Source organism: Pangasianodon hypophthalmus, chromosome 16, assembly GCF_027358585.1.
Source record: "Pangasianodon hypophthalmus isolate fPanHyp1 chromosome 16, fPanHyp1.pri, whole genome shotgun sequence".
In the NCBI taxonomy this organism is placed as follows: domain Eukaryota; kingdom Metazoa; phylum Chordata; class Actinopteri; order Siluriformes; family Pangasiidae; genus Pangasianodon; species Pangasianodon hypophthalmus.
This window is the reverse complement of record NC_069725.1, coordinates 11077443-11093397: the sequence shown is the minus strand read 5'-3', so window position 1 is coordinate 11093397 and position 15955 is coordinate 11077443. Positions and strand designations below refer to the sequence as shown.

The 15955-nt window shown below is 37.9% G+C and overlaps 4 protein-coding genes across 4 annotated transcripts; 3 read left to right on the top strand and 1 right to left on the bottom strand.

The window, feature by feature from the left end:
* On the top strand, positions 1–4185 carry abhd6b (abhydrolase domain containing 6, acylglycerol lipase b). The gene is made up of 8 exons (XM_053240669.1): positions 1–418; positions 1296–1452; positions 1529–1642; positions 2078–2210; positions 2523–2680; positions 2779–2833; positions 2947–3051; positions 3400–4185. Exons 1-8 carry the CDS (start codon positions 300–302, stop codon positions 3576–3578), a joined length of 1020 nt encoding a protein of 339 aa, XP_053096644.1. The 5' UTR covers positions 1–299; the 3' UTR covers positions 3579–4185.
* Positions 4186–4916: 731 nt separating this feature from the next.
* kctd6b (potassium channel tetramerization domain containing 6b) lies at positions 4917–7629 on the top strand. Its single transcript, XM_026920310.3, has 3 exons — positions 4917–5059; positions 5551–5624; positions 6506–7629. Exons 2-3 carry the CDS (start codon positions 5598–5600, stop codon positions 7190–7192), a joined length of 714 nt encoding a protein of 237 aa, XP_026776111.1. The 5' UTR covers positions 4917–5059; positions 5551–5597; the 3' UTR covers positions 7193–7629.
* A 1357-nt stretch (positions 7630–8986) lies between these two features.
* LOC113530950 (small integral membrane protein 4) lies at positions 8987–10427 on the top strand. The gene is made up of 3 exons (XM_034312180.2): positions 8987–9140; positions 9371–9510; positions 9832–10427. Exons 1-2 carry the CDS (start codon positions 8987–8989, stop codon positions 9460–9462), a joined length of 246 nt encoding a protein of 81 aa, XP_034168071.1. The 3' UTR covers positions 9463–9510; positions 9832–10427.
* Positions 9783–14692, bottom strand: ognb (osteoglycin, paralog b). Its single transcript, XM_026921369.3, has 6 exons — positions 14321–14692; positions 13805–13886; positions 13543–13707; positions 13025–13227; positions 12837–12929; positions 9783–10289 (listed from the first exon to the last, which is right to left on the bottom strand). Exons 1-6 carry the CDS (start codon positions 14483–14485, stop codon positions 10119–10121), a joined length of 879 nt encoding a protein of 292 aa, XP_026777170.1. The 5' UTR covers positions 14486–14692; the 3' UTR covers positions 9783–10118.
* Between the last annotated feature and the right edge of the window lie 1263 nt (positions 14693–15955).

Genomic DNA, 15955 nt, shown 5'->3' with positions numbered 1-15955 from the left:
AAGCATAATTTTATTTTTATTTTGCTGCTGTTCACTAACAAAGGGTATTAATGGCATTATCCAGAAAAACTGGGTTATATATATTGATTAGTCTGAGAGATGCAGGCAACCTTCCCCCATCATCCATCATATGTTAATCTAAATGTTAGAGTTTGCATTAGATCATAATAAAATACATATAGTAGTATTTATGATTACTTCTAATTCTTTCATTACTAAATGTCTGGTGTCTGTTTTACTACATCCGTATTGTTTTATGGATAGAATTCTTCTTGGCTGCAGTCCATTGTTCAGCTGTTATGGATCTGGATGTAGTGACCTTATCTGCCATTGCTGTGGGGACACTCGCCGTTCCACTTTTACTTTTCATGGCATTCTTTATGCTGTGGCCTTCATCACTCATCAAAGTTTATTTCTGGTAAATAAACCACTGTAAGCTTGTTTTTCTTTTGTAAATTTACAAGTACATTTATCAGTAATATTAATATTTATTTGTATTTTATATACATTTCTACATTTATTTGTATTTTATTGATCTTGCATGCTACTGTTATAACTCAGACCTTTTAACATTATACTAGATTAAATCTGGTACCCTTAAGGATTCTTTGATTTATATCTCTAGGGAAAGCCTTACATATGCTCTATGTAGAACCTGACTACAAAGGTTTTCCAATTCAGCAAAGGTTTCAAGTAGAACCTACTCTTCAAAGCTAAAACTCTTAACCATTCAACGAACCAAATATAGTATTTAGTAACCAAGGATAGTGTAATTGGGAGAGAAAAGTGATTAGAATTAGAAAAGTGTTCTTGAAGGGTTCTTTAAGGGTTCATTGGATAATTAATTCTTAGCTTCTTAAGCGTTCTACTTGGAACGCTCTGTTGTAGCGTTCTACATTAATGGTTTCCCTAGAAGGACAACCAAAGAATCTTCATCTATTTTTAACATCTCTCTTACATTCTTAAATCTAGAACCCATAAAGGTTCTTCTTAGAACCCTTAGTATTTCACAAAAGGTTTCATGTACAACTATTTTAGGTACTGCTCAGAAAACTCTGTATCAAACCCCTAAATATCAAAACCCGGCAGTCATCTTTTTTCTAAGATTTTATGTGTATATGTGTCTTAGACTGATTGACTTTTGTATTTAATACCTTTATTTTTACTTTAATTTTAATCTCATTAATTTTAATTAATATTTCTAATGGTGTGTTGATGTAACATACCTTGAAAATTTATTCAGGACCAAAGCTGTCATTTAAATAAGGTTTATTAATTTTTTTATTGTTTGCTAGGTACTGGAGGCGCACTCTGGGTCTGCAAGTGTACCATGCTGATTGTGGAGGATATCGTTTCTGTTACTCTTCCAGAGGGAGGCCTAGCGTCAGGCCATCCATCCTCATGCTGCATGATTTCTCTGCACACAAAGACACATGGCTCTCTTTGATTAAGGTGTGCAGTGCAGACTTGCTTCTTTACTGTGAACAAAGAACCAAGGTAATATGATTTTGTTCCATACTGTCTACAGTACCTTCCAAAACATCTACACCTTCTGTGCATGGACATGCCAGGGCATGAGGGAACAACACGTACCAGTGCAGAAGACTACTCTATCCAGGGACAGGTTAAGAGAATACGCCAGGTAGGCATGTTACAATTAACATTTTTCCTGAAGCTTTTGTAATAAATTCATTACAACATTAAGACAAGGGGGGAAATGTTTGTCGTTGTCATTTAGGAGCAATAATAATAAATGATGTATAGGGGATTGAATAGCATTGAATAAATATCAGGTAAAAGACATTTAATATTTTGTGCTGGGACAATATACGTTTGTGATAGAATTTCATTAAAACTTATGGGGTCACCACCTATTTGGGAAAATTAAGCAAATATTGTGTGGACAGCTCATTTAGATATTTCCTTTTCATGCAAGGATTTCAGCTAGTTTCCTTGCTCCCTTCAATTCAGTTTTTTTGGACACTGACTATAATACCTTGAATTAATGCTTCAGTGTCCAAAACATAAACTTTAAACAGCCTGTAATTTGTCTGCACAGTTTGCTGTTGTCTCTAAGTTTGTAGAAACTATTCATCTGAACCGGAAACCATTTCACTTGGTGGGCACCTCAATGGGAGGAAATGTAGCGGGAGTGTATGCGGCTTGCTACCCCTCTGACCTCTGTAGTATGACACTCATCTGTCCAACTGGTTAGTCTTTACCAAGTTCATTTCTGACAATGTATAATGCACATACATAATACTAGTTCTAGACAAGCACAATAATTCTTATTAAGCTTGGGCAATATCCCATAAATACTTTTTAGGCATTATAAATTGTCATATAAAATAAATTACTTTATGATATTGCACATCGAGAGCTAACAATACTGGTTTTGCTTAACATGTAAATATACTTACTGTGTTAATCTGTTTCTTTTTTTTTTTTTTTTTTTTTTACTTTATGGCTCTTAAATTATATTATATATTGGATAAGGAGGCTATTATTCTTACTCATTCCAGGTATAAAGTACCCTTCCATGACCAAATTTGATAACCAAATGCAAGAGCTGGCACTCAGTGAGTACACGCTTGGCATCTCTCTCATCCCATCTACGCCACAAGAGATGGAGGACATGCTGAAACTCTGTTCCCATGTACGCTTCAAAGTCCCCCAGCAGGTACACATCTTCTGGATTTCGAGGGTGAACTTGATGTGTGTTTGGTTTGATATTCTGTTTAAATATACCTAATATGCTACCATTTACTATATTTTTAGATTCTTCAAGGACTGGTGGATGTACGACTTCCACACAATGACTTTTATCATGAAGGTCAGTGTGAATGCACTCTTCACTCTTTGCTTTCTGGTGGTATTTGAATATGTATATTTACTGTATATAGTTACAGAATGCCCCTGTTTCTAATTCTTAAAAACATTTCTTAGTTTTTAGAGAGATTATGAAGAAGAAGTCTAAATATGCCCTGCATGAACACATGCACCTGATAACCACCCCTCTTCAAGTCATCTGGGGAAAGCAGGACCGGGTAGGTGTGCACATGAAGTACACATGAAGTGGTTATGTAATATCAGAAATTCTACTTTTGTATTAAGGGTGTGACAATTTACCCATATGAGAGCATGGCATGATGGAGGAGTCTGAAATTATAGATATTTATATTATAGTTATATTGCTAAACTGATTTAATATTTGACTGCAGTGGTTAATTTATTTATTGTCACCCTCTTTGAAAATATTCAGATGACACGTAAAAACCTACTTGGATATAATTAACCTTGTTGGATATAATTATCCTTAAACCGTGATACTGGCTTGTACGTTTAGTTCACTACACCTCCCAACCCCTGTCATAAAACCCTTAAACACTCTGCAGGTAGTGGATGTGTCTGGGGCATGTTTGCTGGCTGAGGCTCTGTCAAGCTGTCGTGTGGACGTGTTGGAGAATTGCGGCCATTCTGTAGTGATGGAGCGACCCCGACGTACTGCCAAACTGATCTTAGACTTCATCATCTCTCAGCAGAGCTTGCCAAATACCACAGCTAAGAAGAAATTCTAAGGCTTCCTTATAGCCAAGATATTTAGCTAATCCTTAATGTGTGTTTTGTTTTTGCCTGTGTGAAGGTGTGCCCTGTCAGACAAGGCAGTAAGATGATAGCAGTTTGATCATATTTTTTATCCTTTTGTTATTCTAAATCAAATTAAATTTTTATGTAGTATGAAATACATTTAGATACTGTATGTTATTGCTATAGTTCTCAAAGTGGAGCCTAGTGATCCTCACGGGTCTGTGAAGCATAGGGTTTTTTTTTTTTTTTAAATGAAGTTACAGTGGTGATCAGGTTCAATCAAAATCAAAGATAGCTAGAATTGTTATAATTATTATTAGATTATAAAGCTTTTGCACCTAATACTTTCACACTTTAATTAAATAGGCTTAATCCAAAGTTCAGGAACTTTAAAACAAGTATGATGTCATACTGAATCTAAGTGCAGTTTATAATAAAACAGAGAAAAATAATGTTAATCAAATCAATCTACATTTTAAAGCAGTGTAACTGGTTTATGTTCTGTGGATGGAATGTGCAGGAATAAAAGGCTCTAATGAAATAAAGATAATGGTACATATGTGCGTAATGTTTCAATAGGTGATTAAGTTTATAAAATAAAACTGTGCCGCAATCCTAAATGTATCTATGGAAGTTTGTTTGTACACTGAAACGGGTTTTAAAGCTTTTGGGGGGAAAAAAAACAATATAAATAATATGAACCATATATAACTTTTTATATATTGGTTAGTGTGTTTGCCTCACATCTCCAGGGCTGGGGGTTCGATTCCTGCCTCTGCCCTGTGCGTGCGGAGTTTGCATGCTCTCCCTGTGCTTCGGGGGTTTCCTCCGGGTACATCGGTTTCCTCCTCCAGTCCAAAGACATGTGCTGTAGGCTGATTGGCATTTCCAAATTGTGCATAGTGTGCGAATGGATGTGGGAGTGTGTGTGCGATTGTGCCCTGTGACGGGTTGGCATCCTCTCCAGGGTGTCCCCTGCCTTGTGCCCTGGGTCCCCTGGGATAGGCTCCAGGCTCCCCGTGACCCTGTGTAGGATAAGCGGCACAGAAGATGGATGGATGGATATATATATGAATGTGTGTGTGTCTGTGTGTGTGTCTAGTTGTCTACCTATAATTGAGCTTTACCTACCTGTTTGTTTATTTATTTATTTTATTGTGTGATTAATTTGGGGAAGCCATCACTAACTGATCATAGTGGGAACAATAGTGACCTTGAATAATTTAGAAGTAACATTCCTGACGGAAGACTCCTGCACTGTTTACGGTACAGATGTATTATTAGAGTTACCCGGATGTTCAATTAACGTAAGCGCGGTGCTGTATCTGTCACGTGACTGCTGACTCCGCGCTGCTCCGAGGCTGGGGTGTGTAGAGTCACAGCAGGCTTTGACCTGCATGCTAACTCTGTGCTGCGGTGAAACCGTCTTTTCTGACTTCTTTTAAACCCGAATAAGCAGCAGTGCTAACAGGTAAGAGTGTGTTTGTTTCACCGAAGAACCACGAGCAGAGTGTGTTTGTTTCATTGATGTACGTCGTGTCCGTTTACCCGGTTGCTGTTCAGGAGGTTTAACGCTTTCAGTGGTAAATGCAGCTACTAGTATTAGCTTTAACGGGCCACGGATATTACCACAGCTAGTTATGCACATTAGCAGACATATGTACGCTTTAAACATTCGTTATGGTGCTATGGGATATGTCTAACTTACAAATGAACTAAACATTAGCCTGCTAGCTGTGTGTTTCGGTTTCGGGATGTCTGTTTATCAGATCCTCTCTTTATGCCATTAGCGTTAGACGCTGCATTACCTGGCATGCTAACGTGCAGTTGTCTCATTGTTACCTGTTTCTGTTATTCTTTCATCACCTGAAAGGTCATCATCCTGTCTGTGTTTGTAAAGGCAGTTTATTATATAGTGTGAGATCTTTATGTTTCGGGTTGTGATCGTGTAATTTTTTGCAGATCTGTACTTTCTCTGTGAGCCTGACCAGTCTACAAAGTCTTATCAAATGGATAATGGAGACTGGGGGCATAGGGTGAGTTTCAACTGGATGGACTTGACTACCAAGATGTGTTTCTCTAAATCTGTAGTTCTCAAACTGGAGTCTAGGGATCCATAAATTTGTAAAATAAAACAGCACTGAGGGAGTCAGATTTTATTTATTTATTTATTTTATTTTATTAATTTTTTTTTTTTTGAGCCCATGTTCAAAGCTCATCTGTTCATCTTATACATTATTAGATATACGTTGTGTATTGTCCATTACGAGATGGATAGTTTCGGGTCTAAAATCTGAGCCATGTTCGAATCATCATGTCATACTGAAGAACGCCCTTACCCATGTTAAAATCACCTATATGTTGCAATGACCAATTTGTTAGACCTTTTTCCATCATTTGAAAGGGACCACCTTAGTACCTCCACTGACCAGATATTATATTCTTAGGGTGATGAATCATAGCACAGCAGTGACACTGACAGTGTGTGTGGGTGTGTGGGTGGTGCTGGTACGAAGGTATTAGGTGCAGCAGTGTTGCTGAGGATTTTAAACACCATATTCGTAATGTGTCCACTTTATCAGACACAAGGACCTTGAGGTGCACAGAGACTGTAGTGTATTTTTATGGCCCAGCCGTAATATTGAAGGGTTCAAGAACCCCATTTAATACACTCGTACCAGTGCCGCACACTGCCAAGTCAATAGCAGGGGGTTAAGGTTGGGTGACAGTCACTAATTATATACCCCAAAGTACATTTATATGTAGGCGTACCTGATAAAAGAGCAAATGAATGTAACTACAAAGTAGGTTTGTTTTTGTAAATATATGTATAAATTGACCAAACATTCTAGAGATAATCTCCCTTATCTGTTATATACTTGTCTTCAGTGCTCTGACCATCCTTTTATTTTTTCAGATGACTCACCCAGTCACCTTAAATGTTGGAGGTCACCTCTACACTACCTCGATGTCCACGCTCCAGCGGTACCCTGACTCTATGCTGGGCGCCATGTTCCGTGGCGACTTACCCACCACGCGAGATGCTCAAGGAAACTACTTCATTGACAGGGATGGCACCCTGTTCCGCTACATACTGAACTTCCTGCGCACATCTGAACTGACTCTGCCAGGCGACTTCATGGAGATGGATCTCCTGCGTAAAGAAGCTGATTTTTATCAGATCGAGCCCTTAATCCAATGTCTCAATGACCCAAAGCCACTGTACCCTCTAGACACTTTTGAACAGGTGGTAGAGCTGTCCAGTACCCGCAAACTCTCTAAGTATTCAAACCCTGTAGCTGTCATCATCACCCAGCTGACCATAACCACTAAAGTACACTCGCTGCTGGAGGGAATCTCCAACAACTTCACCAAGTGGAATAAACACATGATGGACACAAGAGACTGTCAAGTGTCCTTCACTTTCGGACCTTGTGACTACCATCAAGAGGTATCTCTCAGGGTTCACCTCATGGACTACATCACTAAACAGGGCTTCACAATCCGAAACACTCGGGTCCACCACATGAGCGAACGTGCCAATGAGAACACAGTGGAGCACCACTGGACATTTTGCAGGCTTGCTTACAAAGTAGAAGACTGACAAAGCTCCAAACTGTGCTAAACTGCTGATGCCAGTGCTATAAGTTCATTAGGCTGCATATATTTCATTGTTCGTTATGTGACCAAACTCAGTAATGAGAGGAAAAGGGAAAATAGTAATATAACAGTTATCAACCAAATGATTGTTTTATTCATTCTGCAAGTTTTTTTTTTTTTTAATAAGATCATTCCAGGTAGTGTCAAGAAGTTTAGGACAATTTTAATCCATGTGCTGTAGCCTGCTATAGGATCCAGAAATATGCAGACAGCTTTTAGTCAATCATGTAGCAAAATAATTATTCATATATTCACTCCAGATAAAAAAAAAAAAATACTACAAAGAATTTGCACTATGTGCATCATCACAATGCTGAGTGCATGCATGTTATAACATGTACCTAAAGTATTAAACTGTTGTGTCACATTAGACAACTCTTTCATTGTTTTCCTGTTGTACTTTAACTATAATCACAAACTGTACACATCTAATGTAGATGTTTACTGTCTTTCTTTATTGGCAATTTACCATATGAAATGAAATGTTATGTCTAACAAACGTTGCCAGTTTATCAGGTACACCACCATATAGGTGCATTTGGTTGGTGTACAGCTACTGACTGTGGCCTATCGGTTATCATCCCCTCTACCCTGTGCACCAGTGGTTTTTGTTTGTTTTTTGTTTTTTTTAAGCCGCTATTATTTGAGTGGTGAATCATTCTCAGCACAGCAGTGACTGTGGTGTGTTTGGTCCTGGTGATGCAGTGTTTCTGCGATTTTTAAACACCTCGATATCACTGAAGATATATCCAGCCAACAGCTGTGATGTGGAGAAAGTGACACTCATAATGGACAGTGGACAGAAATTTCCTGCAGAAAAAGGGATCAGTGGCACAATGGAACAGCAGCTTCAGGGTCCCTGGTTTGATCCTGAGCTTGAGTTACTGTTTGTGCGCATTTTTTTTATTTTTTGGCATGTTCTCCTTGTGTGCATGTACTTGCATGTTTCCTCTGGGTACTCCAGTTTCCTCCCAAAACATGCCGGTACATGGATTGGCTATGATAAATTGTCTGTAGTAGGAATAAGTGTGTGCGTGTGTGTGTGTGGTGTCCTGTGATGGATCGGTGTCCTGTCTGGGGTGTATTCCTGCTTCCTGCGTTCCCAGCATAGGATCCAGATCTGCACCACAAACCAGTCCAAAATAAAGCAGTTACTGAAGATGAATGAATGACAAAAAGATTGTTATCTAACTACACCTACAAGGTGCACTTTTTATTGCTAGACCAGGTACAGGGATTCTGACAAATTGTGCAGAGCAACTGATGGGCTACAGTTAGTAACTGTATACATACAAAATGCACCTGTATAATGGGTGTACCTGATAAAATGCCCAATGCGTGTAGGTACAAGGCAGGTGTACCTAATAATATGGCCACTGATTATACATACAACAGCTCTTGTCTGAGGTTTTCCGTTGAGCCAGTTTGATTTGATTTGACTCAATGACTGTATATATGATCTGTATGCAGACGAAATGTGTACTTCTCCCCTTTCTAATAGTTCCACATGGTACAATCCTTTTTAATGACCTATGAGCATGCGCAATGACGTGAACACCGCCATGTTGCGCTGTCATGTCAGCCTGCAGTGACATGCATGAGTGTAAAGAAGGACAAGAAAATGTCACAGTGTGATTGAATAACAGCGCTAGGTTTTTGAGGTATATGAGTTTTCAATTGGTCTTCGCCGATACTCACAGTAGACGTTTAAGTGCAAAGATTTTGCGAAGGAGGCGACATGTTTAGAAATAACAAAAACATGAAGTATATCCTAAGTCTTGTACCCGGGAAACGACGCTTCGGAATTTACCGGTTTTTGCCCGTCTTCTTCTGCATCGGCGGTGTCATGGAGTGGGTCATGATAAACGTGCGAATAGGACGAGAGACGTTTTGTAAGTACTTATGTTAGAGAGTGTATTTGTGCGCGTCAATGTGCGCTACTTTTGCGCACTTAAGATGTGAACCTCAGCATCTCCATAGCGATAAAAAGAACCGTAGCAGTATTTTGGTGGAAAAAGCACAATACTCACATAAATTTTTTAAAAAGCTCTGTATAGTTATGATCCAGGCCTATTTACCCAGCACTGGATGTTTACCCAGAGATGTTTCTTCTTCTCTTCAGATGATGTCTACAGGAGAAAACGCTCTGAGAGGGAGTACCAACAGAAAATTGAGGATGGAATAACTGTACCTCCTGAATCAGAACCAAAATAAACATTTTTCACTCCTGCAAATATGTTCTTTCTAGCTGAGCAATACCAGGTGGGAAAAATGACATGCAATAAGACCTTTGCCAAGTGGATTTAAGAGTTTATTTTTTATGTAGACTGAAGTGTACCTATTTTCCCAAATGAGGGTAACAGAACAAGCAAGGCCAATGGAACAGTTGCATTTTTTTCAACATGTATTTATTAACAATTACAAAATCTGATTATTAGAGCACATCACTTTTGTCATAATCATTTTAATATTTTGTCACCTTTGTCAATCATTTTACCAAATTCATAAAATGAACATTCTTGCCTTTACAGGTATTGCATCTTTCCATGCATTAATTTTTACGTGTTATTTTTTTTTTTACAGTTTATTTTTCCATGCACCACATGCTTTTAAAATATTGTCTGATACATATACCACAGATGGTATACTATTCTGACATACTACTTAGTACAGTAGTTTGAGGTCTTAGACATCGCCAATGTCTAAACGCAAAGCAAAGTCTGGACTTGGCCAAGCTTTGAAAGCCTTTTGCAGATAGTAAGGGTGCTTGGAATAGTAACCAAATGTGGTTATATTAGCCCCTGGTGCCAGTTAGACAACTGCAGAGGGAGTGTGTCCTCTCTCTACAGTCCCTCCACTGGATCTTCAGCTTAAATGTAGAGGCCAATTGGAAGAGATTTCAGACAGATGAAGCTGTTTGGATGCTGAGCAAGAACCACCGGGTTTCCATCCAGTCGCACCTCCTGCATGTTGTACCTGATGTAGTGTGTGTCGTTGCCCTTGCAGAAAGTGTCATCCGTCAGGGTGGTTATGTTATTATTCTGCAGGGAGAAACAAAATATCATTCTTTTCTTATTGGGCAAAAATTTGGTTGTTTGATGCTGTATATTTTTTCTACCCATGGACATGATAGAAAATACAATTTGATGTTTAACCATAAAGTCAGGCATCTTTTTTGAGTTTCTGTAATTATTTGTGTTTCACTGATTACTTAATAATATAAACCCTTTGCATCCAAAGTGTAATCTAATTTGAGTTTTAATTTCATCCCATTTCATGAGCAGCTTTATTATGGTATGTTCCATCTTTAATGGAGTAGCAAATGCTTTTTCACAGCACAGCACCACTAAAGTATAGTATTAACATTTTTTCAGGTTTTAAGTTTCATAATATAAATTGCCATATACAAATTGACTTATATGACATATATGACTTTCCTGCATAGTTTATGAAACATTCAGGTCTCATCATAGGAAAGAGACAGCACTTTCAAAAATAGATAATGATCTATTAATGTCCTCCAACTAGGGCTATGTTTCTGATATGTTTCTTAATGTTAGCAGGAAAAACCTAGGAGGCGGGAAATCTCAGGACCAATGGAATAGATTGTTATTGGTTTTATTCCACTTGACAGATAACTGTTTCTGTTTGTGCAAAAGTAAAGTGAGTAATGTGAGTGAGTGGGACAGCATCAGTGGTGAGATACTGTAGATGTTGTCACACTCACTATTACATGCCCTAATCTTTAGCTCTCCCTTTATATAATTGTAGTGCAGGGGTGTCCAATCGTATCCTCAAAGAGCCTGTGTGGGTGCAGGTTTTCATTCCAATCAAGCAGGAGCTTCACCTGATGCCACCTGTTTAATCAGTTGATCTTGGCTTTCAATAGACTCAGGTGTGGCTTTCTGCTTGGTCGGAATGTAAACCTGCTACCACACCGGCCCTTTCTGGATAAGATTGAACACCCCTATTGTAGTGCATGCCTGAGTTTCAGCTATCATATACAGTGATTGTATAAGTATTCACCCCCTTGAACTTTTCTACAGTTTGTAGTGTTACAATCTGGAATTGAAATGGAGTTAATTTGGATTTTTCCCATTTGATTTACACAATGTATAACATTTCAAGGTGCAAAATAGTTTGTTGTCTTACAAAGGTTGATTAAACAAAAAACATGAATTTGTTGGTTGGGTCAATATTTGGTAGCACCAGCATTAGCTGCAGCTGCAAGTCTTCAGGGATATGTCTCTATTGTCTTTGCACATCTGGATCCTGATATTTTTGCCAGTTTGTCTTGGCAAAATTGCTCAAGATCTCTTGGATTGGATGGAGACTATTGTGAACAGCAATTTTCAAGACTCGCCCCAGATTTTCAATGGGATCGAGGGGTCTGGGCTTTGTCCGGACCATTCTAATATCTTTAGGTTCTTGGTTTGAACCACTACAATGTAGCTTTTGCAGTATGCATAGGGATGTTGTCCTGTTGGATGGTGAACCACTGCCAGAGGCCCAAAGTTTCTTGTAGACAGGAACGTGTCTAGGATTGCCCTGTATTTGGCTCCATTCACCTTGCTCTCAACCAGACAAATTTCTCAGTCCCTGCAAATAAATAAAGCATCCCCACCATATGAGACTGGCACCACCATGTTTCACTGTGGGGATGGTGATGAGCAGTGTTGCTGCAGGGTTCCTGCCAAACATAGTAATTTGTGCTAAGGCCAAAAATATCAGATTTGGTCTCATCAGACTAAAGAACCTTTTCGCACATGTTTTTGTCTTTGGCAAACACCAAATGGCTTGCCATTTCATAAAGTCCAGCTGTGTGGAGTGTCCAGGCTAAGCTTCTCCCATCTTACCTGTGGATCTCTCCACATCTTGGTTGCAGAGTTGCACTTGGCCTCCTGGTTGTTTCTCAACTAATGCCCTCCTTAAGAGGTATATTTATATTGAGATCACATAAGTTTTATTCCACACAGAAGGACGTAACTGGAAATTGATTGCACTAGAACTAATTTAGGAGTTTCACAGCCATGGGGATGAATACGTATTTGTAACTACTTTAACAATCTATGTTGATTTTTTCCCCCACAATATTATGGGCTATATATTGTGTAGATTCATTCCATATAATCCCAATTAAGACCATTATAGTTCTGAGTTGTGACATTATAAAATAGGAAAAAGTTCAAGAGGGTGAATAATTGTGCAAGGCACTGAATATCATATGTCAAGTACTTTGCATTTCAAAGAACAAACAATATCAGTATGATGTATCAATTTGCTCATAGTGAATAGTGAGTTTTTTCTTGCCACTGTCACCTTGAGATTGGTCATAAGGTATTTACACCCTAGAAACCTTGAGAACAACTGAATAATAACGATGACAAGAAAACATATATATATATATATATATATATATATATATATATGTATATATATATATATATATATATATATATATATATATATATTATAAATATATCAAAATGGAATATTATTTAAAGCCAGACAAGTAATCTAGATTACATTACTGCTAAACACCATTATGCATATTCATGTAATGTGTATGTGATGAATAATGAACGAACATGCAGATGCACAACACGCAGACTCTCAGGAAGTGGTGGAATGGCCTCCAATTCATTGTCACCAAGGTACAGGAATGCCAGTTTTTTGAGTTTCTGTAATTGCAAATGCATACATTAGATTATTTGTAAAATACATCATATAGATGATCTTTTTTGTAGAATACTGGCACACATTTATCAAATATTACCTTTAAAACAGTTGATCTGATGCCTTTTGTTTTGAGTCGATTGTGATTGGCATTGAGTGAGATAAGCTTTGGGGGCAGCATTGGTAGTTTGATTAGTCTGTTCTCAGCGAGTGTTAGTTCTTCTAGTTGGTCCAGTTTGGAGAAGGCTGCATCCTCGATTTCCGAAATGAGATTGCCAGTCAGATCGATTCTTTTCAGTGTGCCTATAATAAATACACATATAAACAATTTTAGAAAGCCATAGACTGTAATGTAAAATATAATTCTGAAAATATGCTTAGCTTTCTAAGTTTCAGTCAGAATAGTGTAATGACTTATTCCAGCACATAAGGAGTGAATTAGACATCTGGCTAAAGACTACAAGCTTTAGGCTGCAAGCTTTAATAGATCTAAAAACTCTCTCCTTATCAAGAGCTGTGTGCTGGCTTCAGATATTGCCTTTTGGAAAGTATCATTCATTATTCTGACTACACTGATTCAGAGCCAGATATTACACACTCCCAGCTGACACTCCTTACCAAAATCAGCAAAGTCCTTCTTAGTGATTCTGGTGATTTTGTTGAAGCGTGCATAAAGGTATGTGGTTTCCTTTGGCAAAGGTGGTACTGATATCATTTCTGGGTTGACCTCTTCACAATACACAGATCCAGATAAACATACACACAGCAAGCAAGTGGGAAGATCTAGGGGGAAATAATCAACTTAATCTTAAATACTTTTCTTGAATTAACTCGAATATTAACAGTGATGTATGTGTTTATATATAAATTAAACAATCACCTGCTTCTTTTTTCTCTACTGCTGAACCTTCGTCACTTGTATTATCAACACTTCCATAGTCTGGGGCTGCAATGACCTTTTCCTTGGATGAGGTCCAACCAAGAAGTAAGAAGAGAATAAAGAGAAATATTGGTGTATATCCTCCATTATGTGTCTCAATTCAACCATTTAATTAGTTATTTGCTCAGTTCCAGTATGTTGAATTGGTTGTGCAACAGAATGTTTGTCCCAGCATGCACACGAGTTACACTGCTGTCTACTGCATACCATTGCTTAGATCCAAATTTATGATATTTGGCACGATGCACATTTATTTCTGAAACAGAGCATTTTTTCTAGTGTATAAATTATTGGGCAAAATAGTTTAATGATATAAAATATTGCTTCAAAGAATCTTTTCTTCTTAAGGCAAAATCCACAAGTAGTTTTTCACAAACATGCCACCACATAGTCAAATGGTCCAATTTAAAAAAAATCCCTGTCCCAGAATTGGTTAGAATTTGTTAGGCTTCTTACCTTTTTTTTCTTCACCTCCATGAAAAAGCTATCATCTGTCTGCCATTTGTCAAAATCCACTATCAGTAAACCACTGTTTTGATGTTCCATTTGATCATTTTGTGCTGTTGAACATAACATCCATGGTACAAGCAGAAAGGAGAAAAATAACATCCTCGAGTCCATTTTCTATGGTTCAGAAGCGGTGCTGAGAGAGACCATTAGTGTGTACCTCTGTGTCTGAAATGAGAGCCTTTAAAGTCATTTTGTGGAGGCCCTGCCTATGAGCTACTGAGACACTGAGACAGCCCTTAACTCACTGTGTGCTGTTGTATGACATGTCAGGTAGAGGCCTTCCCAGACATGTCCTTCTCTAAGTCTTGTATTACTGTTTAATGTGCGTAGTTGCACTGTTCTAGAAGAATATGCTAGTTTTAAAATTTATTATGTTGTGATGGTCTTGGTATGTATGAAGCAAATGCCAGATCCTCTCCGGAAATTAGAAGAGACTGATTTATCTGTGAATGTGCTCAGGATTTAGCCACAGATTATCCAGCAATGCCGCTGAAATGAAAGCCCATTGTTTATATCATTATGGAGAGAAAAATGTGAGAGGAAAGTAAAAACATTTTCATGGAGAGCAGATAAATATTTTCACAATAAATAAATCAGGGTTTGTTTGTTTGTTTTGTTTTTTTAATAAAGGGAAGAACTTTGGTGAAAAGAATATCTGGGGAAGAAACAGAACTCTGGCAGTGGAAATAAAAGACCCTGAGTTCATCAGAAAATATCTGTTAAATCTGGAATCTTGGCCTGAGCTCATTTAAATGCAGTGGACATTGAAGCCCAGAAAACAAGAAAATAGTGACCCTTTATATTTTTGTGCAGTGGCAATAATAAACAAGTGGTCATACAGCATGTGACTAAAAACTCTGTTCCATTACCCAATAGTGCTTAATTTTTTTTATAAATGTCACTCAATAGAGTGAGAATGAAGTAATGTCTTGTGCTTAAGGAGGAAAAGAAAACTTGATACAATATCGTATTAATAAACAGTTAATGAACCACACAATTTCTCACAACACAATGCTGATGAACAAAGTCTACATTTAAAAATTTTCTTTCCGAGAAGCCATCCCCTTCCCTCTTGTGCTGGTCCTCCAGGGCTGCAGAATCCAAGGATCTGATAGATTTAGCAGATCAAGCAGTCCTTTTGCTAAAAATCTATTTAGTTATGAAAGATTACTTGGTAAGAGAAAAATAAATTCAAGGACAACATCTAGTCAAACAGACTTTGAAATGGTTCCTTTTCTGCTCCTGGGTCCTGTTACATAACCTCATGGGAGGATCCAAGAAATAGAAAAAGTAAGAAGAGACAAATGATACAAGTTGTCCCAGACCCAGAAAACTGCAAAGGAAGAACAGAACTTTTGGTTCAGATATTTTTTCCCTTGCAGTACCTGCATCATGGGAACTGTGAACTCATGAACAGATGTGAAAGTTATAAAGGAAAACCTGGCTAACTCCGCCTGCACCATAATGCACCTATCAATCAACACATCATTGTAGGTTAAGCGGCTAGGTAGTTAAACATCTAAATAATAAAAAGTAATTCTTAATCTAGGATTAGTCGGATGAAGTTCCAATAAAAAAAAT